This window comes from Xyrauchen texanus, chromosome 44 (genome assembly GCF_025860055.1).
Source record: "Xyrauchen texanus isolate HMW12.3.18 chromosome 44, RBS_HiC_50CHRs, whole genome shotgun sequence".
In the NCBI taxonomy this organism is placed as follows: domain Eukaryota; kingdom Metazoa; phylum Chordata; class Actinopteri; order Cypriniformes; family Catostomidae; genus Xyrauchen; species Xyrauchen texanus.
Genome location: NC_068319.1, coordinates 16,949,481 through 16,976,530, shown reverse-complemented (window position 1 = coordinate 16,976,530; position 27,050 = coordinate 16,949,481). Strand labels below are relative to the sequence as shown.

The following is a 27,050-nucleotide window of genomic DNA, read 5'->3' as shown; positions in this document are numbered from 1 at the left end:
TAAAGATGGCCTAAGCTTTAAGAAGATTGCCAAGACCCCAGCAGCCTGTCAGTGCTCAGACCATATGCTGCACACTGCATCAAATGGCTGTCATCCCAGAAGGAAGCCTCTTCTAAAGATGATGCACAAGAGAGCCCGCAAACAGTTTGCCGAAGACAAGCAGACTAAGGACATGGATTACTGGAACCATGTCCTGTGGTCTGATGAGACCAAGATAAACTTATTTGGTTCAGATGGTGTCAAGCGTGTGTGGCAGCAACCAGGTGAGGAGTACAAAGACAAGTGTGTCTTGCCTACAGTCAAGCATGGTGGTGGGATTGTCATGGTCTGGGGCTGCACGAGTGATGGCGGCACTGGGTAGCTACAGTTCATTGAGGGAACCATGAATGCCAAAATCTACTGTGACATACTGAAGCAGAGCATGATCCCCTCCCTTCGGAGACTGGGCCGGAGGGCAGTATTCCAGCATGATAATGACCCCAAACACACCTCCAAGACAACCACTGCCTTGCTAAAGAAGCTGAGGGTGAAGGTGATGGACTGGCCAAGCATGTCTCCAGACCTAAACCCTATTGAGCATCTGTGGGGCATCCTCAAACAGAAGGTGGAGGAGCACAAGGTCTCTAACATCCACCAGCTCCGTGATGTCATCATGGAGGAGTGGAAGAGGACTCCAGTGGCAACCTGTGAAGTTGTGGTGAACTCCATGCCCAAGAGGGTTAAAGCAGTGCTGGAAAATAATGGTGGCCACACAAAATATTGACACTTTGGGCCCAATTTGGACATTTTCACTTAAGGGTGTACTCACTTTTGTTGCCAGCGGTTTAGACATTAATGGCTGTGTTGAGTTATTTTGAGGAGACAGCAAATTTACACTGTTATACAAGCTGTACACTCACTAGTTTACATTGTAGCAACGTATCATTTCTTCAGTGTTGTCACATGAAAAGATATAATCAAATATTTACAAAAATGCGAGGGGTGTACTCACTTTTTTGAAATACTGTATGTATTACAAACATTAAATATGAATAAATGCTTTAAAAGTACTGAATGAACACAACTCTGAAACATCGAGCATGGCCAAAACATTTTATTTGTTCTTTTTCATTTAGTAAACTTTTGTTATCTTGAATAAAATATAAACAGCCCAAATCTTCAAAATATATGATAAAGAAAAGCCACAAAGTTTACTAAAAAACTCAAACGGTCAGAGTGAGCATAAGTTAGATAATCAGTTTCACCTTTTTTTTTCCTTTTTAAAACAAAGACTGTGAAATAATAATAAACACTTTCTTATGCAAGTCAATTATGCATAAGTAATGGTTTCCTATTATACTTGGCTAGCTGAAAGAGGAACACTGTGAAAGCAAAAAAAGGAAGTAAATAGATGTAGTGTTTAAAAAAAGCAAACAAATGCAATCATGGCTTCTTAATGTACTGCCCATTAAAAACATGTAAGTATACAGTATAAAAATCTCTCAGATATTTCAGCACTTAACATGTACAATGTAAATTAGAACAGATTTGATAGTTACACAGAGAGGACATTTTAGCACAGGCTAAAAACATGCATTCGTATGGATGTTGCATCAGATTTGTTTTATATATGGACAAGAAAGGGGCTAATTGGAGGTATGATCCTTAATGCATGTCGTCGACCTGTGGCACTAAAGTTCTCACATTTGATGTGATGTTTGTAAAGGGCTCTTCTATTTAGCTTAAGGTACCTTCTATAATCTGACAACAGGTTTTTATATTACAGAATGTATCTCCCTGCTCAGAAAGGGACAGCATAATCATGATTTAATGGGCACTTCAAAATGTGGTTATATGCGGCATAATTATATATTATTATTTATTTTATATTGCATTGCTCTACTGCATTTTATCAGCCCATTTAAAAATAGATCTCTGGCAAACATGGTCTTTAACGATTACACTTTTGACAATCGGAGGGAAACACACAATGAAAACAATGGCACGATGCTTTTAAATAGTAACAGCTGCTGTTGCATACTTCTTTTTTGCATACAGTTAACAGAGATAGTAATAAAAACCTTTTTCTATTCCTCAGTAAATGCCCTTTAGGGAGGACACACATGAAAGCCATCAAATATTTTCATGTTGATTGATTTGGAGCTAACTACATAGGGCTAGTTCACACAAAAATAAAAATTCTGTGATCATTTACCCATCCTAAAAGATTTTTTTTTCCTGTGCAAAACAAAAAGAGATTTTAGGCAGAATGTAAAGTAAGAAGTAAAAACAAATAAAAGTTAACTTTCTGCCAAATATCTCCTTTTGTGTTCCACAGAAAAAAGAAACCCATACAAATTTAGAACAACATAAGAGTGAGTAAATTATGTCAGAATTTTTTACTTTTGGATGAATTCTTTAAAACAACTGATCTTGGTGACATGTTGAAGAAATCAACACAGAAATGGAGAGAGTGCCGGAAAAGATGCTCAATTTGCAGATTGGTTAGTTGAAAACTGATTCTACAGTACATTCACTGTGTCCAACGACCACCGGCAGCACTTCCTGTTTAATGGCTATAGAAAAGAGGTTCTGAGAGAAAAGAGCATTGTTCCATAAACAGTTCAGCAAAAAAGAAAATACAGACAAATGAACATACATAGGCATAAACACACACATTATCCAATGATTGCATATAAGAATATAAGAGATACTGACAATGTGGCTTTAATAAGTTCAACAGTGCTTTTAAGTAGTAAAGCGTTTTTTCTTTAGCAAAGGGCTACAGTGGCATAGAGCACTTTGGTGAGTGGTGATCTTTAAGGCAATACTGTGAACTCAGTGTTGGGGGGGGGGGGCATCCAGCAGGGCTGTTCATTTGTCTTGCATCTTCTCTAGGATGGGTACGATCATGTCAAATTTGGGCCTCTTTGCGGGATCCTCGTTCATGCAGATCTTCATCAACTTGCATATGTGGGGAGAGATGCCTGGCGGGATGGTGGGTCGCAGACCCTCTAGTGCCACCTAGTGGAGAAAGAGGAGGGATTGGAACATGGTGCAGATTTGATTTTGTTTGTTTACAGCCTTAATGAATCTTTGTTAATAAAAATACAATTGTTAATTGTTAGTTCATAGTGCAATAACTAGTGTTAACATACAATTGTTATATTTAAAAATGTATTACTATATGTTTAAATTAACATTAACCAAGATTAATAAATACTGTGAAAGTTTTGTTCATTGTTAGATCACGTTAACTAATGTTGTAAACAAATGTTATCAAATGGCATCTTATTGTAAAGTGTTACCAAAGAAAGTCATACGCTTTGGAACAACTAAAGGGTGCATAAATGGTGAAAGAATACATTTTTGGGTGAACTATTTCTTTAATAGGAGACCTGAGCATCTTACCTTCATGCCGATCTCCATGTTTGAGAGGTCAGCATAGGGCACCTCTCTGGTGACCAGCTCCCAGAGCAACACAGCGAAGCTCCACATGTCTGCAGAGCGCCGGTTGATCTCCTCTGGCTTCTTCTGCAGGGCTGTGAGGATACACAAGGGCAAAAGAGAGGGATGTGGAGTGAGACATTCAGGTAATAAAGTGGATATTTCTTTAGAATTCTTCATGCAAAATTTGGAAATGAGAATTTTGAGATTTAAAGAACACCACAGAGTGAAGGAGAGCAGTGAATACCTTCAGGTGCCACCCATGCGGGAGAGTACATCCTGCCAGGACATTGGAAGGAGAACTTCACATCAGCCATGCTTATCCTGGCCGTCATGTCCTCATCAATCTGATATCAAATCAATTAAGAACACAAATGGAACATCTGTGTCAGATCAAAGGGAAAGTGTAGGAGATTAAAAGCATTACACCTCTATATGCCAGCTAGGTCAAACTCGCACTACATGATTTCACATTAATTTTGATGTCAGAAACCAATAAAAAATATTTTTTTAAAAACCCAGATCAGGACAAAATCGGTGCTTGCTCTCATCACAGATGGTCGTTCTGAATCAGTCTTGTGCTGTCCCAAGACTGTCCAATATTTGCAAGCATGTTTGGTATTAACTGTACATAATTTGCTAGTGTGATTGACAGCGAAAACAGCAATGTTCTGCAGCCAAAAATAACAAAAATGAAAATATCCTGTTTTATATTATGTCTTCAAAGGGATAATTCACCCCAAAATTAGATTACAATAGCCAGGGCATTTACCTTATTCTGACGATGATTAAATATTGACCAGGCGAGGTTTTGTTTATTAAGTTGCCATGTACATTTACATTTTGTGCGATCTACCAGCATTGCCTTTGCGATCGACTGGTAGATCACGATCGACGTATTGGGCACCCTTGGTTTAAACTGATCGTGACCTTTACATATCAGCTTTCCACAATTCCAATGGACATTACAGAGTTGACATTTTTGTTGTGGACAATGAGAAATCCACAACCAACAAATAAATGTGTTGGGCAAGTTCCACTGCACAAGTTCTGCACACCATGACATAAAACAAACGGTGTATAAGGATTTTGCAATGACTGTGGTTAACTTTGGCCAATGACAGTCTAAGGAAATTCAATTGAGAGCAGCGCCCTGTGATTCATTTTGTTCATAACCTTACATTTATATATTATCCTAAATCTTCATGTACTTCTTGTAGAAAAGAAATAGGCACTGTGGAAAACCTGTAGTTGTTAAAACCGAGATTACTGGGAAAAGTCAGCTTTCACTTCCTCACCATGACACTCTTGCTATTGAGATAGTGCCGAGGGATCATGGGCTCCAGTGTGTGGAGGAAAGCCATTCCACACGCTATATCCAGAGCAAACTTCACCGCCTGTGTCTGATCCACAACAAAGTCTAAACAGACAGGAGATACAGACCAAGAGAGAAAAAAAACTGTAAAATAACATTATGCTTGGACTCAAGTATCTCTTAAAACAACTAACAGCATATGATCTTCCTCTTAATAGCTTTGACAGTGTCAGAACTACGGTGTTGTTCAGCCTTTAAAGAGGGTTTAAGCATATTTTCAACTATTAACATCAAATAACATGTAAATGAAACAGACAGATGCTCCATGAAAACAACACATTTTACTCACTGGTGCCCTCGTGAAGCACATTGTAAAGGGAGCCATAGGGCATCCAGTGTGTGATTATGATTGGGTGAGGGGCGGGTGGTGCCTGACATGCCCCCAACACAGGCAACACATTTGGGTGGGAGAAGATTCTACAGTTGGGGAAACACAGAGATGGAGAGGGACACATGAACACACAAACAGACAACAGGTCTCTGGCACATCCTTATGTTTTTTCGGAATGGCATAATACTTAATATTTTTGAAAGAATGTAGTATGCAGCATGTACACTCATTGAGCACTTTATTAGGAACACCTGTACACCTACTTATTCATGTGATTATCTAAACAGCCAATTGTGTGGCAGCAGTGCAATGCATAAAATCATGCAGATACAGGTCAGGAGCTTCAGGTTATTTTCACAACAACAATAAGAAATGTGAATTTTTGTATTTTATTTCAGTGATTTTGAGTGTGGCATGATTGTTGGTGCTGGACAGGCTGGTCTGAGTATTTCTGTAACTGCTGATCTCCTAGGATTTTCACACACAACAGTCTCTAGAGTTTACTCAGAACAGTGCCAAAAACAAAAAACATCTAGTGAGCAGCAGTTCTGCGGTCAGAAACACCTTGTTGATTAGAGAGGTCAACATAGAATGGCCGGACTGGTTCGAGCTGACATAAAGGCAACGTAACTCAGATAACCGCTCTGTACAATTGTAGTGAGCAGAATAGCATCTCAGAACATGTCGAACTTAGGGGCGGATGGGCAACTTCATGCATTATTTGCTAAAAAAGCCTGTACACAAAACTGGATTAAAATGCAAAGTAATCATATTTACTGTATGTCTGTTATAATAACTTAACGGACCTCATCCAACAAACTGAGGTGACAAAAATATTGCATTCTATGGTTTAATCTACTAATAAAAATATATATAAAAAAGCAAACAGTATACACTTTGAAGTATGCAGTAAGCAGTATTCCATTCCGAAATTATTCCTAATCTGTTTGGAAAAAACACTGATGGAGGGCAGACTCCACAGGTTGATCATCCATACCTCAGTTTCGGATACTCCTCATTAAAGTCACGGCTCTTTCTGGTAGTCCAGTCCCGCACCTGAAGCATCTTGACCACGATCTCGGTGCCCTGCCAGCGGCCCTGCCACAGCTGCCAATGAGAGCAGAGTCATTGTTTCCATAAACACTTTGAGACTTGGTTCTGGGCACATATTGTAGTTTTATTAAGTAAATAAGCTCACCTCCCCAGAATGGTTCTCGTTGATTTTGGCCAACATCGAAAGTTGCTTATAATCTATGCCAGCTTGTTTGTTTAGTGTGCCGTTACCTTCAAGCATCATGAAAAAATAGAGAAATACAATATCTTCAAAGAACAGTTATGGATACTGAAAATAATTTCAGCTACATCATTACAGCTTGCTGTAATAACATGTAAATTAGAATCAGACGTTTTAAGGACAGTGCTTACGTGGTCGTGTCCGAGTGGTACCCTTCCAGAAAGTGTCCTTAAAGGGAACTTTCGCCAGGCTCTGTCCCTGTTTCTCTGCCAGCTCTGATACATAAACACAACAGGATTATTTGAGCAACTGGTAAATATTATAACTGATCTGTGCACCTCCACACTGTTTGGTGACAAAAGCAGACAACCCTCCAACAAATCTAGAGCTGACATCATAGTTGCTAAATTAGTGATGGAGAGTGCTTTACCTTTCAGATTTGTGGCAAGCATTGGTTTGGCCTTGTCCAGTGGAGTTTCTCCATACTTGTTGCAAATGTTTACCTGAGCACCATTATTGACCAGATCCTGGAAAGAAAAAAACAAAGAAAAAATGTTGGTATTTTGAAAACTAAAAAGACACCATTTGAAAACAACTTGTATTGCCTATGTTTAAAATCCACAAAATACTTATGATATCATTCTAACTTAATAGTCCAAAATGCAGAATGTCCTGGTTGCTCTTTTCCATCCAACAAAAATGAAATTAATGGTGACTGGTGCTGTCCAGCTCCAAAAAGGACAAAAAGCATCATAAAATTAGTCCATCTGACTTTTGCGCAATAATCTAAGGCTTTTGAAGCCATTCGATAGCTTTGTAGGAGGAACAGCTATTCGGTGATAAACTTGTGCCAGGTAGGCCTGTCGTGATGATTAAACAATCGTCCGATCGTGGCTTATTTTGCCATTTAAATTCCAATCACATTGTAGTTACCAAATAAACAAATTTTAAGCAAACATGTAAATTCAATGAATGGTGCATTTGTGTGTCATTCAGCTGAACTCTGAGCATCACTGAACTGCATCGCGGATGTCAACCAGAGCAGCTCCTGTCCGGAAGAGAACATGAAGCGCTTCTCAAGCCCTCGCCAGCATGCACCGCCAGCAGAGACTCAAATTCCCACGAAAATATAAACAAAGAAAAATAAACTTTGATAGTGAACGCAAAGCACTCCGGTTTCACTTTCATTTAACGATCATGTAATGGTAATGTTCCAGCTCAAATACAAAAGTGTAAATGTAAAATTTACCAAAACTAAAGTTGACCAAAAAGAGAGCCATATTTTAAATATTTAGAAATATTTTGATATTTAAACATTATTTTTTTAAAGCCTTAAAAGTTTATATACAGTTGAAGTCAGAAGTTTACATACACTTAGGTTGAAGTCATTAAAAATATTTTTTAAACACTTCACAGATTTCATATTAGCAAACTATAGTTTTGGCAGGTAATTTTCCAACAATTGTTTACAGACATATTGTTTCACTTTTAATTGGCAATATATCACAATTCCAGTGGGTAGGAAACAGTGGCAGCTGCTGGTCTTTCAAAGAGGGGAAGCTCATTTTCGGCCTACATTATAAACTTATTTACACTATTTTTTTGCACTAAATCAATCTTAGGTGTTGATCTGCCCTGCTGTTTAATTCAAATTTTTTTTCCTCGTAAGGAAGACTTTCAAATGGCTTCGTCAAAATCAGGTCGACAATATTAGCACCGTCTGCCATCGTGCGCAGTTTCACCCGTACTACGCTAGCCTAGCCTACTGTATGAATGAATGAATGAACGAACGAACGCTCTAAAACATAATATATTAAACTTGGTAAAACTGAAACAAGGAATGTGGTGTATAATTGTGTGAAATGTATTATGCAAACTGACTAGCAATTTCGCCAAACAAATATAAAGAAATAGGTTGCAGCAGTTTGTCTTTCGACTACACTTGAGAAATCCGCGATGGGACTGAGCTGAAATAGCTTCAGTGACTTCTTATAGTACAGATTCGCTGTCAATCAAAAGGAGATGCAGTCTTTCGACAGATCCTCCAATCATCACGCGGAAGCCCGGAGTCCGGGCCAGCCCACTCCTCATTCACCCCCAGAGACGCTGAGCGTCCGTGGGCGGACATAATCGCAGCATTTATCCAATGACCGTCTATTTTCGGAGCACTGAAAAAACTGTTCAGAGCAGCCCCATTGAAGTCAATGGACGCTCGGCTTCAACAGGGAAATGCACTGACGCTACGGGAATGTATGAGAAGTAAATCGAGTCAGCCGACCTGCTATATGTAATGTAGCTGATTCTGAACGAACTCGTCTTCGAGATGAACGTGTTCTAACGCATTTTTAGTCAATAAATTTTTTACACAATAGTACATATTTGACCATTATTTTTTTGACATTATAGGGGAAGCTGAGCTTCCCTTGCAGTCTTAAAGAAATCCCCACTGGTAGGAAATTAACTGTGCCTTTAAGGAGTTCCAGAAAATGATGTCAAGCCTATAGGTGATTCGTTTCTGATAAGCTAATTGGGAGTCAATTGGAGGCCTTCAAACTTAGTGCCTCTTTGCTTGACATCATGGAAAAAAAAAGAAATCAGCCAAGACCTCAGAAAAAATGTCTGGTTCTTCATTGGGAGCAATTTCCAAACGCCTGAAGGTACCACGTTCATCTGTACAAACAATAGTACGCAAGTATTTAACACCATGGGACTACGTAGCCATCATACCGCTCAGGATGGAGACGCATTCTGTCTCCTAGAGATGAACGTAGTTTGATGCGAAAACAGCAAATTAATCCCAGAAAAACAGCAAAGGACCTTGTGAAGATGCTGGAGGAAACAGGTAGACCAGTATCTATATCCACAATAAAACAAGTCCTATATCGACATAACCTGAAAGGCTGCACAGAGGAAGTAGCCACTGCTCCAAAACCACCATAAAAAAGTCAGACTACAGTTTGCAAGTGCACATGAGGACAAAGAGCTTACTTTTTTGGAGACATGTCCTCTGGTCTGATGAAACAAAAATCTAATAGTTTGGCCATAGTGACCATCGTTATGTTTGGAGGAAAAAGGGTGAGGCTTGCAAGCTGAGGAACACTATCCCAACTGTGAAGCATGGTGGTGCTTTGCTGCAGGAGGGATTGGTGCACTTCACAAAATAGTTGTGAAAATTATGAGTATATATTGAAGCAACATCTCAAGACATCAGCCAGGAAGTTGAAGCTTGGTAGGAAATGGGTCTTCCAAATGGACAATGACCCCAAACATACCTCCAAAGTTGTGAAAAATGGCTTAAGGACAACAAAGTCAAGGTATTGGAGTGGCCATCACAAAGCCTTGACATCAATCCAATAGAACATTTGTGGGCAGAACTGAAAAAGTGTGTGAGAGCAAGGAGGCCTACAAACCTGACTCAGTTACACCAGTTCTGTCTGGAGGAATGGGCCAAAATTCCAGCAACTTATTGTGAGAAGCTTGTGGAAGGCTACCCAAAACATTTGATCCTAGTTAAACAATTTAAAGGCAATGCTACCAAATACCAACAAAGTGTATGTAAACTTCTGACCCACTGGGAATGTGATGAAAGAAATAATATCTGAAATAAATCATTCTATCTACTATTATTCTGACTTTTCACATTCTTAAAATAAAGTAGTGCTCCTAACTAACCTGAGAAAGGGAATGTTTCATGTTTAAATGTATTTGGCTTGAATAAATCAATGTATAAGGTGTATGTAAACTCCTGACTTCAACTGCATGTGTGTGTGTGTGTGTGTGTGTGTGTGTGTGTGTGTGTGTGTATATACATACATACATACATACATACATACATACATACTATATATATATATATATATATACACTCACCTAAAGGATTATTAGGAACACCATACTAATACTGTGTTTGACCCCCTTTCGCCTTCAGAACTGCCTTAATTCTACGTGGCATTGATTCAACAAGGTGCTGAAAGCATTCTTTAGAAATGTTGGCCCATATTGATAGGATAGCGTCTTGCAGTTGATGGAGATTTGTGGGATGCACATCCAGGGCACGAAGCTCCGTTCCACCACATCCCAAAGATGCTCTATTGGGTTGAGATCTGGTGACTGTGGGGGCCATTTTAGTACAGTGAACTCATTGTCATGTTCAAGAAACCAATTTGAAATGATTCGAGCTTTGTGACATGGTGCATTATCCTGCTGGAAGTAGCCATCAGAGGATGGGTACATGGTGGCCATAAAGGGATGGACATGGTCAGAAACAATGCTCAGGTAGGCCGTGGCATTTAAACGATGCCCGATTGGCACTAAGGGGCCTAAAGTGTGCCAAGAAAACATCCCCCACACCATTACACCACCACCACCAGCCTGCACAGTGGTAACAAGGCATGATGGATCCATGTTCTCATTCTGTTTACGCCAAATTCTGACTCTACCATCTGAATGTCTCAACAGAAATCGAGACTCATCAGACCAGGCAACATTTTTCCAGTCTTCAACTGTCCAATTTTGGTGAGCTCTTGCAAATTGTAGCCTCTTTTTCCTATTTGTAGTGGAGATGAGTGGTACCCGGTGGGGTCTCCTGCTGTTGTAGCCCATCCGCCTCAAGGTTGTGTGTGTAGTGGCTTCACAAATGCTTTGCTGCATACCTCAGTTGTAACGAGTGGTTATTTCAGGCAAAGTTGCTCTTCTATCAGCTTGAATCAGTCGGCCCATTCTCCTCTGACCTCTAGCATCAACAAGGCATTTTCGCCCACAGGACTGCCGCATACTGGATGTTTTTCCCTTTTCACACCATTCTTTGTAACCCTAGAAATGGTTGTGCGTGAAAATCCCAGTAACTGAGCAGATTGTGAAATACTCAGACCGGCCCGTCTGGCACCAACAACCATGCCATGCTCAGAATTGCTTAAATCACCTTTCTTTCCCATTCTGACATTCAGTTTGGAGTTCAGGAGATTGTCTTGACCAGGACCACACCCCTAAATGCATTGAAGCAACTGCCATGTGATTGGTTGATTAGATAATTGCATTAATGAGAAATTGAACAGGTGTTCCTAATAATCCTTTAGGTGAGTGTGTATATATATATATATATATATATATATATATATATATATATTATATATATATATATATTCCTATTTTATACATTTTTATATTTGAACATAAATATTAAAAAATGACATCTTATGGTGTATGAAGCACACATGCACCTTAAGAAATATGACAATTAATATTGAAAGCCCTAAGAGACAATTTATCGTCAGCCAAATTTCATAATCGTGACAACCTTAGTGCCAAGTTGGAAATACAGTTCCAGTCCACATAATCTTTTATTGTAAAGAAAAAGACAGCAGAGACATTCTGCTAAAATTCTCCTTTTGTGTTCCATGGAAGAAAAAAAAGTTGGGTTTGGGCCAACACAAGGATGAGTAACGATGATATAATTTTCTGTTTTGGATAAAGAATTCCTTAACTGGACATTTTCCTACAAACAAATGAAATGTGTAAAACAAATGGACATTTCCTAATTTTTCCCAGCAGAGGGTGCTGCATACTAACCTCAGCCACAAGGTCATGGGCCCAGAAACAGGCGTAATGGAGAGGGGTGTTGCCATGCTCGTTTGCCGCATTGGTATCTGCTTTACACTGGATGAGCTGGACAACGCAAACCACAAACTGATTCAGCATTCAGAAATAGTCGATTCAGAACATCAACAACGAGAACAACATATTTGGAAATGCAGAGATGTATAAGAGCAGACTTTGAAAACAGACTTTGTCAGACAGATGTGTTTGTAGTACACTCTATTTGAAGATTGCTTAAAGGGATAGTTCATTCAAAAACAAAATTCTGTTTTCATTTACTCACCCTCGTGTTGTTCTAAACCCATGTTACTTCCTTTTTCCCATGAAACACAAAGGGAGATGCTAAGCAAATTGTTAACCTCAGTCACCATTTACTTTCATTGTATGGAAAAAAGATGCAATGAAAGTGAACAGGGACTTAGGCTTTCCATTTGTGTTCCTCGTATAAGTCATGCTGGTTTGGAGCAACATGAGGGTGAGCAAATTATTTCAGACTTTTTGGTTTAACTATATCTTTGAAAAATGCTGCTAAGGTTTTGGTTGCTACTGTTTATAGTTGTACACCTACTCAGCCTGTGTTTGTTTGCACCTTTCTGTGAACGTTGTGGTCATTGTGGTTGTTCAGTTGCTGGTGTGAGTGTTTGTGAGTAAGTGTTTATTTATTGTGATCTGTTCACACCTTGGCCAGAATATCACGGTGGCCGTGGCTCGCAGCCAGGTGCAGGGGTGTGTCGTCGCCACGGTTCATGACATTGATGCGTGCCCCTCTCATGATGAGCATATCCACGACACCAGAGCGGCCTTCACGGCATGCCCAGTGCAGCGGACTGAACCCGTGATCATCCCTGTGAGAAAAACAAATAAGCATTCTTACATTTTCTGTTAGGTGTCAAGAGCTCTTCCAGGTACAAAATGAAGAAATTAGCATCATTATAAAGACATCATCATGTTTATTAAAAGAAAAATTCACCCAAAAATAAACGTTTTATCATTATTTACATGATTGAAAAGATCGATCTAGATAAATAATGTTTTTACCCAGTCCTAGTTTGGAACAAAATGTGAATAAGTTTTTATTTTTGGGTGAACTACTTCTTTAAATTAAGGGACATCTTTTTTGGGGGGTTGGCGGTAAATTGTCTCCAGTCAGGCTAGTGATCCCTCTCTCAGCTGTCTGTCTCAACTGCTCCCACCAGCCAGTTAAATATAAACAGCCGTTAACTGTCCCTTTCCTCCATATTATGTAGCCTCTCTCCCCCCTACCCCCCTCTCACTCATTCACTCTGACTCCGACTCGCTCAATCAACACAGTTTTAGTCCAGGATCCTTTCTTAGGCCCTTTTCCTTTTCAAAACCACAGCAAAACTTGCAGCTGTTTAAGTTTGATGGTGAGAAGTTACAAGACTAGAGCTGCAATTGAGACACACAGCAGTCCTAAAGCGAGTTTTTTTCTTCCATTTAAATCACTACTGCAGCCAGTGTCCTCAGAATGCAACTGGCGTGAGTGTGTTATAAATAAGTGATGGTAACATCTGCAGCTGGTGCTCCTGGTCTTCCCCAGAGCGATTAGTTTTAAAAGCTTTTGTCTTCAGTAATGAAGTGTTTGTTGAAGATGTGGGTGTGTGCGGTACAGTAGGAAGTCTCTGGGTAAATAGTCAGGTCAGTAGCATGGCTAAACTTAGGAGAGCTACAGAAACTTCTCACAAGGTCCTGTCAGAACACACCAGACCACACACACACGCATCCTACTGCACTCTCAAATTTGCACACACACTCTGGTTTGGCCACAGCTGAAGATGTTTAAGTATAGCTACTTGACAAAAAAAAAAAGAAAAGACAAAATAATATAAATGTGTTAACAAGAAGTCAAATTAATAAATACAATTGAACAGAAAAGTACTGAGTAATTCCAGAATGTAATTTATTTCCTGACAAAAGACCATTTTTCTGTGTTATGAGCCAGTTAAGTAGGTCGTGCATTGAGTCAGTCAGCGAGCGGTTTCTTTGAAGTCATCAGCATTACGCACAGCATCAATGCCCTTTTCACGCATTGATATTCAGAAGATTTTCCCAATATTTCTCAATATATATAAGGGTTTTTTTCCAGATATAAATAGGGCTGATCATTGCACAATAGTTTTTGTCTCTTCAGACAAATTTCACAACACAACTTTGGTAAAGTGTGAGCGACAGGGGAAATGAAAGGGGTTGCACACTGGACATGTCTGGCGGATGACATGGCGCCTTCTAAAATGAGAAACACAGTAACATCTTTTCTACGTGACGACCACAGGATATGTCTTCCAACATAGTTGTTTAAGAACTGAGAAGCTACACACTGCATCAGTTAGGTTTAAAAGAATTGTTGCCAACTAAAACATATTAATCACTGCAAAAATTATCCAATCATAGGCTCTTAAGTGTCTGCTTATTTAAATCCAAATTGAGTGACTTGGAAAGCATGCAAATTGGGCTTCTAATTTAAATGTCGGCTAATTTAATATATAAATGTCTCAAAAATATATATATATAAAAAATATATAGAAATAAATTGATAAAATAATCAATATTTTATGACATCCCTAATCGGCATTGTGTTTCACTCCATTATCACTCGGATTACTACTACAACATTACAGCTGAGAAATACAGTTAAACTAACAGCTTCAGCATTAAGGCTCATCACAGCTGAGAGACACAACAGAAAGAGTAATAAAAAAACATACCTGATGCCAGAGTTTCTGCATTGTAAGGAGATCTAATCAACATGGTGGAGGAGAGAATGATTTCTGTAGTAAATGACTCTTGCGCACATGAATTACTCATGGGGGACCCCAGCTCGAATGTCTATTTTTACGCAGAGAAAATAGGATGTATTTGACCAGAATTCCCAGTTGCCTCCGCATCTGAGGCCGCCAACTTGCGTATCTTATCACGTGGCTTGTTGAGCGTGTTACCGCAGAGACTTAGCTCGTGTGGAGGCTTCACGCTATTCTTCGCGGCATCCACGAGAACTACACATTATAGCAACCACGAGAAGTTACCCAATGTGACACTATCCTTCCTAGCAATTTGGTTGCTTAGGAGACCTGGCTGATTCAAACTCGTGACTTCAGGGTTGGTAGTCAGCATCAATACTCGCTGAGCTACACAGGCACCGGAATGCTATTTTTTTAACAGCCAGGTATGTTCTCTGCAATAATATAACACGGTGCTGCATAGTTTATGTATTAAATGCACTCTTCTGTGGACTACATCACTTTAAAGGGGTCATATAATGGTACATGCACTTTTTCAAGTTGATTGTACTGAAATGTGTGTTGGCTGTGCCTGTACACAACCATCCTATTATGATAAAAATCCATCCAGTGTTTTTGTTTTAATCTCCTTATATATTTTCCCCTGCCTCAAATCGAGCCGTTCGACCGTGTGACACCCCTCCCAGGATTGTTGATTGACAGCAGTGTTTCAACACAGACCCGCCCTCGCTCGTGAGCGAGCTGTCAATCATAGTCCGTCATCATTGTTGATACAATGGAGCAGAATGGCGCCTAAGCGATTGTGGTGTTCTGTTCTTCGGTGTAATAACGAACACAGCAGTCATTTTGATGTTGCTAAATCTGAACCGCTGAAGACGCAGTGGCTGAGTTTTGTTTACGATGGGAATATTCCCCACGAGCAACGTCAATGCGTTCATGTTTGCGCGAATCATTTTTCACCAGACTGCTTTATAAACGAGGGTCAGTATAAAGCTGGTTTTGCTAAGAAGCTGCTGCTGAAAAAAGATTCGGTACCAACTATTTATATTCCCTCTGCACCTCCAGAAGTGGTGTAACGTTTTATTAACATTAATATTAATCTTTGCAAATCACTTGCACGCTTCACAATGAATGTGGCTAATGTTCACACTCAGGGTACATTACGGCATGTTTTCCATAACGTTACGACGTTCTCAATATAATTCATAATCCCACGTTTATAATGAACAATGTGTTATGGTTATTGTGTTATTAAAAACTGTGTACGCAGGTGTTACAGTTAACATGGTAACACTAAGTTACACCTGGTTTACTTGTATGTTACTGATTAAGAAGTAATGTCAAAAAAACAGTTATACGGAGAATAACTCCAGAACGGAGGGGCGGGGTGACCAAAGCTCATTATCATTTAAAGTCATATGCTCTGAAACGGCGTGCTGAAAACAGAGCTGTTTTTGAGCAGGTAAAATTAGTGTTTTCTTAAAATACTAATGAGAATTTTTAATAAAAGAATATTACAAAGTTTTCATATAGACCCTAAAGATTCATATTAACTTGTACAAAAATGGCATTATATGACCCCTTTAAAAATCAGTTGACTTAAACATTGGAATTTAATTTGAATTTTAAAATTTAAGGTAAAAATTCTAATTTAGTTTCTTTACCCAACTGACATCCCTAACGGCACATCCTGATCTGTCAAATCACAGCCATGCTAATGTAGGGCTATACAGCACTCTGGCTCATGTGATATTGCTTTAATCTCCAGATTGTGATCATTTGAGGTAACTACAATTATTGTGCACCTCAAATTTCAATCACATTTAACTTTCCAAAGGAAAAAATATTTTAGATTTTTACTGTAGTAACAGTAACCTGTATTATGAAAAAAATGTAATAGATTCATATGAAATATAATAGGGCAAATCTATAGACTTCATATTGCCCTTATGAAAGTTTACCATTGTTCTTCAATTTTTTTAACAGTTGCATTTGCAATAATATGGTCATAACCATGAATTATAAACATATCAATGACCTAGTTTTACTCCTGTTCTATCCTACCCCTGTTATAACTGGCCATGTTTTCCATTATATATTCATAGAGATGACTATAACATTAGGCCTGTGTCCTGCTAAACTCATATAATTCTTGTTTAAATAAAATGTCCAAACAAATGCATGCAGTTACAGTCTCCACCTTTAACACTTTTTGGCTTGTGAAAATGCTTAATGGCAATCGGGCCACAGTGACCAGTGAGCCAAAAAGTTAATTTCAAGACTTGTTTGTAAGACAAATAATTGTAAGCCAAATTTTATAATAGTGAAATGTTATGTAAGAAAAAAAGAATGCAGGAAACGCAAGCAAGCAAAAAAAACTATGAAACACCAAATTGCAAAAGAGAGCTATCTGTCGTCCAGCACACTTTGAAAGTGTCAAAATTAGCTCTTATCACATCACTCAGCAGTATGCCTTGACAGAAATGAAGGACTGGATGAGTGGACTATGGAAACAAAAATGGAAAAGAAATTATATTACAGCACACCGCCCTTGCCTTTTTAATTGTGGGCATTGTGGTCAATTCGTACAAAGTTAGTTTCTCTTGGCCTTGTAAGGAGGTGCAGATCTACAGTGCACACATCCAAACACACATACAACGAGAGAGAGAGAGGGCAGAGCTAGAGAGAGGGAGAGAAGAAAGTTCACACTAGCAGTACTACAAACCTACAAAGGGAGATAACGTAAACATCGACATTAGAGTCACACAGCAGAAGGATCACAACTTGGGCCAGCATCATTTGATCAGAGTTGAAAACTGCACTCATTAAGAGCTTCCTTCTGTTCACAAAACTCTGTTCTTTATGCTTTGGACATCCAAAAATGATTCTAGGATTACAAATCCAGATCTAAGTTTCACCTTTTCAGCACAAATGTGGTTGAGTGAAAAGCCAGACTGAAACCGCAGCATAGTACAGAGGCGTCATGGTCTAAAAATATATTTAGAGTTGAGTTTGCAGACTAGTGAAGCAGGACAGGTTTAAGTAAGTGATCGTTATATGAGGAAATTAAATAAAAACAGGAGAACTACTGTATATCGCTAAAGATTTAAATGCGTCCACTGCAGCTACAGCTGATTCAAACCAAAGCAGAAGTGATACACTAGATTTTAAGAAGAAGAAAAACGACAGCAAAACTGCCTCTGATTGGCTTTTCCTCATTTTTTTTGTCAAACAATGATATAACCTAACATTAGCTTAAACTTTCATTAGCAATTCTGAGCCCTTTTTGGACATCAACAATGACAAAATGCCACAAAATGTGTCAGTAACTCTTTGAGCCACAATTTGAGCACAAAAACATTTAAAAAAAATTGTGTGGGGGAAAAAAAGCATTTGACTAAGCTACAGTGGAAATAACAAAGTCAATATGAAAAGGCATTCACGTGCAAATGTGTGTTTTTCCCATTTATAAAATAATGAAAAATATATTTTCTTTTATAACTACATCTATTACATTTTTGTCCTAAAATTAATTCCTTAACTCTTTCCCCGCCAAACACGGAATTTTCCGGGTTTTATGAAAAAACGCTTCCCCGCCAAACAAGGAATTTTCCGGGTATCCGTGTTTTAGGTGGTATACGGTAAGGAAGACCCGCACGCATGTTTTGAAAGAGTACGCAACTCTTTGATCAAAGAAACAGACTGCGATCGTCTCAAACGTGAAATGTAACACCATACTAATACTAAAGCACTTGTTTGATAAAAATGCCTTTTTCTCAGCTTTTTGTCCAAAATGTTGTTTTTGACAAAACCTACCTCTGTTCAAGTGGCAATAAAAAAAGAACAAATGAAGATAAAATAAAATCATTTTTTTTTTGCCTAAAAGCAGAGGCTCAGATCTTTATTTTGATATATAGCATCTTCATATATTCATGGAAGAAAATATTCTGTAAATAATCGTCAAAAACCCTGGCGGTGGCTGGCAACTTTTTTTAAAAACGCTGGCGGGGAAAGAGTTAATAATAATTCCTTACATTTATATAGCGCTTTTCTAGGCACTCAAAGCACTTTACATAGCATAGGGATGATGATGCGACGGCAGCCATAGTGCGCCAGAATGCCCACCACACACCTGTTATTGGTGAGGAGGAGAGAGTAGAGTGATGTAGCCAATTCAGAGACGGAGATTAATACAAGGCCACGATAGATAGGAGCCAATGGGGGAATTTGGCCAGTACACCGGGGTTACACCCCTACTCTTTACGAGAAGTGTCCTGGGATTTTTAATGACCACAGAGTTTCAGGACCTCGGTTTAACATCTCATCCGAAGGACGGTGCCTTTTTACAGTATAGTGTCCCCGTCACTATACTGGGGCATTAGGACCCACACAGACCGTAGGGTGAGTACCCCCTGCTGGCCTCCCTAATACCACTTCCAGCAGCAACCTTGGTTTTCCCCAGGAGGTCTCCCATCCAGGTACTGGCCAGGCTCAACCCTGCTTAGCTTTAGTGGGCAACCAGGCAAGAGCTGCAGGGTGATATGGCTGCCGGTTTTAAGTTATTTTATCTTATTTGATGAAACCAGCTAAAACCTGCAGTCAATAATTATTATAATTTTTTCATGCTGTTGTCATTGTCTGATTCCGTTTAAAAACTAATAAAAACAAAGTAAAAAAAGAAACGAAAAAACATTGGCAATCCATTTTTCCTCCTTTATATGATGTATTTCCGAATTAAACAGGATTTTCTAGGAAAAAAACTGAATATGAGTTTGCTACAGCAATGCCTAAATAGAGCACAACTGTCTGGTTCTGTAGGTAAAAATCCTAAAAATAAAAAACATAGGGGAATAGATGTTTAACGATTTTTAATGTGAGGTCACAGTTTGTTAATCAATGGTATTTGCTTCAGTTGACGTACTCAGTCTGTGTTATGTCAACTTCAAAATTCATTTTTGGTTGCGGAAATCCTGGTGAAGTAAGATCCACCAATCATAGCAAAATAGCTCTGCACCAAACACCCACACTCATGATGCACTGCAAATTACACAACTGAGTCTGACTCCCTACTCCTTCAAACTATTTATATATTTGCATATATCTTGACTTTTTCCAAATACTTTTTGCTTAAAATCAAAGTTTGTAACTTTGTGATTCACCTTGGAGCGATTCGGTTTGGTTGGTGGCTTAGAATTCTTCCATGAAGGATTTTAGGAAATCCCTTTGGAAAACATTTATGAGAAAAATACTTCTACAAGCAAGACGACTAAAAAAAATGGATGGTGCTGTTGCGATCTATAGCTATTTGGTTGTTTCTTAAGTACATGTTGCCTAGATGGCATTAGCAGAAGACTTATTTCATGAGCAAAGTAAGTTATTGCATTTTGATGAAAGATTACAAAGACAAACGTTTATATTCTGGGATAACATGCATGTGTATTAAAGTAAATAATATTTACTTTAATACACATTTTTGGATTTATCTTAAAAGATAAATCCAAAAATGTTAAACTTCAGTGAAGGCTTCAAAACCTTCAAAGACCTAAAGGCCAAATTTTCAGGACCTTTCCTTTGAGAACATAATGTATATCTAGATAAGGATCTCTATAGATATGTTCAGCCAAGTTCAGTCCCCAGACTGACATAACATTTAAAACGCTGAGCATACACAACACCCATGTATGTCTGCTATTTCCTGTCTCCTCCCACAAACACGTAAGGTTACGACATCTGCAGCCATGCTATAACTCTACATGGCCGTTTAACAGAAATTACTTACACAGTCCCTCTACTCATTGCTGCTTTTGTGAACAGTAGCAGGCAGGGTACAAAATTAACAGGGAACAAAGTGGTGAATGCCCAATTTAACCAGCCAATTATTTTTCATATACTGTATAAATTACATGTTTTTTATACTATGTTATATATACACAGTGTATATGTATAATATCTATATATCTATATCTATCTATATATATATATATATATATATATATATATATATATATATATATATATATATATATATAGCAGAGTAGGCTATCTGAAAGGAATTTAGAATGAATGCTAAAGAACGGATCATTGAGTCGTTTTTGACACTGGAAAAAAAATTCAATTTTGGCATATCCCCTAGAAGCAGGTCTCTACCAAACAGCACAAAATGATTTTATTAGGTGAACGTCACGACAAATCCCTAAGCTGGAGGTTTTCTATTTTTGGAAGGAAAAAACACTTGAAATGGTTGAGCAGAAAGAGAGAGAAATGACAGAGAGGACTGGTATGGCTCAAGTCAGCAAGCTTTGGTTGGTGAGCTCATCGTACGGAAACTATTCGTTCAAACCATTTCATTTTGCTCCAGACCTTCCCTCCTCCCCTGTACTGAGTCACAAATGAGACATACACCATAGAACTCTTTGTTGATACGTTACTCCAACACAAACACCCACGCTCAACTAAACGTCTGCAGGACTTTAAAGCATCTGCTGTTGTTTATAGTAGGGAAATTAAATATAGAATACAACGCAAGCACAAAATAAATAAAGGTATTTCCTTTTTTTAGGGTTATATACTATTTGAGTTGGCATATTTCCCTTGCATGCTGCATATCTTAAGCCAAATAATTTCAAGCCATGTGAAGCGCTCTGGAAATGCCTAGATTGTAATCTAAATTGGATGTTACAACATGCCTCGCTAGTAAAAGAAAAAAAAAGTTAACGTAACTAGCAATTGCCTGCAATTTGCTGATCCCATGCTGAATCTGCACTAAAGGACCATTCTTCTTTGACTTGCTTATTCCATGTAATCATTCTCGGCCTGATAGCAAGTGGAGATCTAACTTCCAGCACCCCTGCCCTAAAGTATTTCTCTCTTTTCTCCTTTTTAGCTGTTCTGGGACACATTAGTGAAGGAAGGCAGACCAAGGCTGTTTGTGATGGAGCTTGGCAGAGGTGTGGGTATTTGAAGAGGGCGCATGGATCAACCCTTGAGTATCCCTTGCACCATATAGGGCTAGAATTGCAATTCTGGTCTTCAACATGTGTGAAATGTTTTCAGTTGTGCTTAAAAGATGAAGAAGAATATCTCAGGTCATATTTCTTTAAACCTGAAATTCCAACGACGACAATTTTCACAAAATAGTACAATTACACATTTACAAATGACTTACAAGACGAACAGTTCACCTTCAACTTACATTAAAGCAAACACTAATATTACTATTGCTCATATAGGGTTAGGGATTTGAACTATTTTAAGTACTTCATCATTTTAAGTGTTAAACATGTCAGTTTGTGCTTTAGCCATGAATGATACCTCAGATCATTCAGATTGTTGAAGGAGATGCATGGATTTACTTTGATATCAAACTTATTTGACCGACAGACAATAAAATTACATTACATAAAATGCCACAGACTTAACTTAAAGGGAAGGTCCTGAGCAATATCTAGGGACCAGAATATGATAATACTTAGAGGTAGCCCTAAAACCACTCCGATCACCTTGGTAATAGGGATGCACCGATTGATTAGCCATTGATTGCTATCGGCCAATATTTGCCTTTAATCAAATATTTATGCTTAGTTTCCGTGATATTTTTTTTTAGCTGCACCACTCACAAAATCACACATACACTGCTAATCTAATGAATGAGCACTTGCTCAGCCCTCAAAGCATGACATTGCGGCCACTGAAGGGTGAATTATAAGTTATTCTAAGTATTTGTGAATTTACACTTTTAGGCATGCTGTTTACAAATATAATATTAGCCTACATGGGTATAAATTGTAAAGTGCCTATTTGTAATAGTCATCACAGTAATAATTCTGATTTGCTGTACAGTAAGAAGGAGAAGACAAAGATATTGCATACAGATGTAAAAATAATTAAACAACAAATCGGAGTATAATTCATGTAACGCAGGTTGTGACAGTCAGACGATGTGTGGAGCGACAGACAGTTTGAGTGTTAATGCGCCCACATAGTTTCACATTTGTGTGCTCTTAATCTCTCAGCAGTCACTCATATTAACAGTATTTTGTGAGAACCTCAAATTAAATCATAGTGTATATATCTCTTATTTTTAAATATATCTCTGCTGTGTATGATGCTCTCATTGGGTTTACTGGTTGCCAGTGTCACTATGATCTTCAGACAATCACAGTGTTAAAATATCAGTTATCGTATCGGCCTCAAATATCCTGAAAAATTAGCTAAGCCAGTAAAGCCACAAAATAATTCTCACAGTTCTCAAAATGAACAAGGTTTTACCAGGTCATAAACATTACATACCTGAAAACAGTCTGATCTAAAACTAAACCCATGAACTGTCTATGCCATGACAGGCCAAATAAATGAATGAAATCCACAACACAGACAAAATGTGATTAAAATCTACCCTCATCATCTTACTCTCAGTCAGTGTTCTACTGCGCCCAGGGATTTGAAGACAGATAACAAATGAGGGGTGAAATAAGGGACAAGACAGCAGAAGTCGCTAATGTGGAGGGGGAAACAACAAACGGAGAATGTTCTTTACAATGTTGATGCAATTTTGACAATTTGAACAGAGAAGAAAGAGATGATGCACTGGCACGAGACACATGAAACTAGTAAAGTGTAGAAGATGCCAGTGATAACTGTCAGATATACCGTCATTTACAAACATCCTGACTGCAGGATGATGCAATTGACCAATCAGAATTAAGTATTCCGGAGAGCCATGTAATAGACATACTGAACAGATTAGGGAGTCTTGACGAAACCAAGACTACAGTCTACAACACCAAAAATAAGTAGTTGAGAAAGTCTGAACAACCACAATAGTAAATGCCGTAATGGAAAACCACAACAGATCTGACCACATTCAATGCTAATATCCATATTTTGGGCTACACGTTTCAAATACATACTCTACAATTCACTCACCCCTGGTTAAGGTCATTCTCTGTGTTGTCCAACCAGAGGCGGACGGCTACCGCATTGCCTTCACGGCACTGAGTAAAGATGTCATCCATATTCTCTCACACAGAGCTTTTCGTCCCCTACCAGGAGTGTCCTGGGAGAGGCGTCTGATACAGCTGTTCCCGGAAGAAGACAGGTTAGGGCTGACAGAACATCCAGCCACAGGATGGGAGCGATGGGAAAAGTCTCTTTGCTGCCTCAGGGCCAGTGACTTGTGTCCGTCCTGCAGAGTAACAAGTAGAAGGAAGCTCAAACGAGGTCACCTGAATGGACTGACAGAGTCACTAGAGAATGATCACAAAAACTGCAAAAACTAAACAAAAAAACCTTGGGTCAAGAGTCTTTAACTTACCTGCCACCACTTATATTTAAAGGAATAGTTTCACCTAAATATGTTAAATGTGTCATTTACTCACCCTCAAGTCTTTTCCAAACAATGCAAATAATTGCTTACTAAATTCCGATAGGAGTCGAGTACCCAAATTAATCACACAGGACTGTTATAACACAAATATCACTTACTTACGCAGTCTAAAAAAGCACTGTGCCAACAGAATGTTTCTTTAACTCTCTCTGACATCACTCTAACTCATAATATAGTTAACAGGTCTAAGCAAAGACCGGTCACACTTATGAAAGCCAACTTCTCAGTTAGCATGTCTGTACAAATATAGTTTTAATAATGTTACATTTAAAAAAAAAAAAATGTAATAAAAAAAAAACATCTTAAATACCTGAAAGCTAGTTCTAATATGAACTATTAAGCACTGTATATACTTTACAGAGTTTGTGTGACATTGAATTTTGGAGAGATTTTATAAACAGAGCAAAAGTGTTCACTTAAATATAGACAGTTACATACAAGTAACTGTCCAGATAAAAGCAGACTGATATTGATTCAGTTAATTTGTATTGAATCATAAAGACTCTAACCATGATAGCGTTTAGACACATTGAAAGAAGGGGAGACCAGTACTGGCTATGGATAATCTACATGGTCTACAGAGGCTTGCGCCAATGTGGAGCAAAAATATAAACAAGTTATAAACATATTAATTTTGTGAAAGCAAAACGCTCCCGTTTAACTGTGGGTTTATTCATGCAGTGAAAATAAGACGCGGTGAGACAGAAGAGATGCCCAGCTCTATTTCTGTGGAGATGATAAAATGCAAGAAACAGAATATCAAAGTCTTATTTCACGAGAAATAAGGGCTTGTGAGTTCATCAGAGAGCATTCAAATAATGTGTGAAAGTGAAGAATTTAAAGCAGAAATATTTTACTATTGCATAATATAATATAATAGCTATACAGGTTAGCTGGGTTACAAAACAAAACATAGAAAAGTCCAATGGATCAAAAGTAAATCGGACAAATAAGAGAGATATATTTTAGTTATTTATACATACTTTGATAATATTATTTTAATTTATTAAAATTTTATACTTTTATATTTGACTGTCATTCATACGTTTTTGAAGCCTGAAAAGGAAATTGTTTTATTATATGACCCAAGCTAACTTTGTATAAATGACATTGTTGTGTACATGAAGCACACATAGTGAGTTTGTATGGTGATTAATCATCATATTCGTGAAACACTTAAAACAGACAATTCATTGTATATATATATATATATATAACAAACTGTTATATATTCAAACAGTAGGTAGAGATGTCCTGTAAATGTTTAAACAGACAAACATATTGTAATATCACTCAGACAGATAGATAGATAGATAGATAGACAGATAGACAGATAGATAGATAGATAGATAGATAGATAGATAAACACAGACAGACAGAAAGATAGGCAGGCAAGAATGCAACAGACAGACTGACATATAGAAAAGACAGACTGACACAAAAGACAGACAGACAGACAGATAGAAAAACAGACCGACAAATAGACGGACTGAAATAGAGACAGACAGAAATGACAGACAGACAGACAGATAAATAAAGACAGACAGACAGATACATACAGCCAGAGAGACAGATGGAAAAAGCAGACTGATACAAAGACAGATAGAGACAGATGGACAAACAGAAAAGACAGATAGAAAAACAGACAGACAGATGACATATGGATGGATAGAGAGCCAGACAGATACATAGATAAAATTATAGAAAACACAGACAGACAGATGATAGAGACAGACAGAACAACTAGACGGATAGAGACAGACAGATAGAAAAGACAGACAGACAAACATATATAAAAAACACAGACAGATGATAGACAGACAGAAAGAAAAGACAGACAGATAGGCGGATGGATATAGAGACGGACAGATAGAAAAGACAGACAGGCGGACAGCTAGACACAGTTAGATAGAAAAGTCAGACAGGCGGACAGCTAGACACAGATAGATAGAAAAGACAGACAGAGAGACGGATAGAGACAGACAGATTGAAAAGACAAACAGACAGATGGATAGAGACAGACAGATTGAAAAGACAGACAAACAGACAGACGGATAGAGACAGACAGATTGGAAAGACAGACAAACAGATGGAGTACAGTATGTGTTTTCTCAATCGGATGAGTGACTATGACATTAGCAACGCAGCTAACAGACATTACAGTCAAAGTGCGAGTAAAGACCCCATAACTAAGAGTAAACCAAATAATAATAAAAAAAACCACACAGTCCGATTATTTATTGACTTGTTCATGCTCAAATGACAACCTTTTCACTATACAGTGTATTTACGGCTATACTACTGTATTTTTCGCCCACAGGGCTAATGTGCTAATACTGTTAGCAGTCATATACGCCCACAGTCATTCACTACAAGATCAACACACAATTCATGTTCCCCTCACACACAATCGAGCAAACTAACAACTATTACCTGTTTATATGGTCCCTTTTAGCTTGAATGGACCAACAAGTGACCGACACTCTTCCAGCGTCCACACCCTACAACTGGATCCAGAGACCGTGATCTCCTCCCCGCCGAGAGATACACACTCATTCCCCGCAGATAACGTCACTACAGCGCCCTCTGTGGACAGTGAAGAAAACATACGCCTCAGGGCACATTTCCCTTTCTCTCGACAGTGCCCGAGGTTATATTTATATTTCATTCCTATTTCAGAATATATATTCATTTTGAGAGAATACGTGTAAACTAATGGACACAAGATTTAAATCGTTTTGATTGGAAAGTTTTTCACGTGTTATTCACTTGATTATAATGCTGCCTCTTGCTGTACATGTACTGTACTGCTTCTAAATAATAATAATAAAAAAAAAGCCCGCCCAGACAGTAAATCTGCATGGCCTGCTCAGCTACTCTTAAATCAACATACCACAGCAACAACAGTTACTACAGTTATTGTCACTACATACAATGTTGAAACT

General features: G+C 38.3%; 1 protein-coding gene across 1 annotated transcript; it reads right to left on the bottom strand.

The window, feature by feature from the left end:
• Window positions 1–1,076: 1,076 nt before the first annotated feature.
• On the bottom strand, window positions 1,077–26,676 carry ilk (integrin-linked kinase). Its single transcript, XM_052117396.1, has 13 exons — window positions 26,539–26,676; window positions 23,646–23,904; window positions 12,641–12,806; window positions 11,935–12,030; window positions 6,797–6,893; window positions 6,558–6,641; window positions 6,331–6,416; window positions 6,130–6,239; window positions 5,091–5,218; window positions 4,725–4,846; window positions 3,674–3,773; window positions 3,391–3,521; window positions 1,077–3,003 (listed from the first exon to the last, which is right to left on the bottom strand). The coding sequence occupies exons 2-13, from the start codon at window positions 23,732–23,734 to the stop codon at window positions 2,854–2,856; spliced, it is 1,359 nt and encodes a 452-aa protein (XP_051973356.1). The 5' UTR covers window positions 23,735–23,904; window positions 26,539–26,676; the 3' UTR covers window positions 1,077–2,853.
• Window positions 26,677–27,050: the final 374 nt, after the last annotated feature.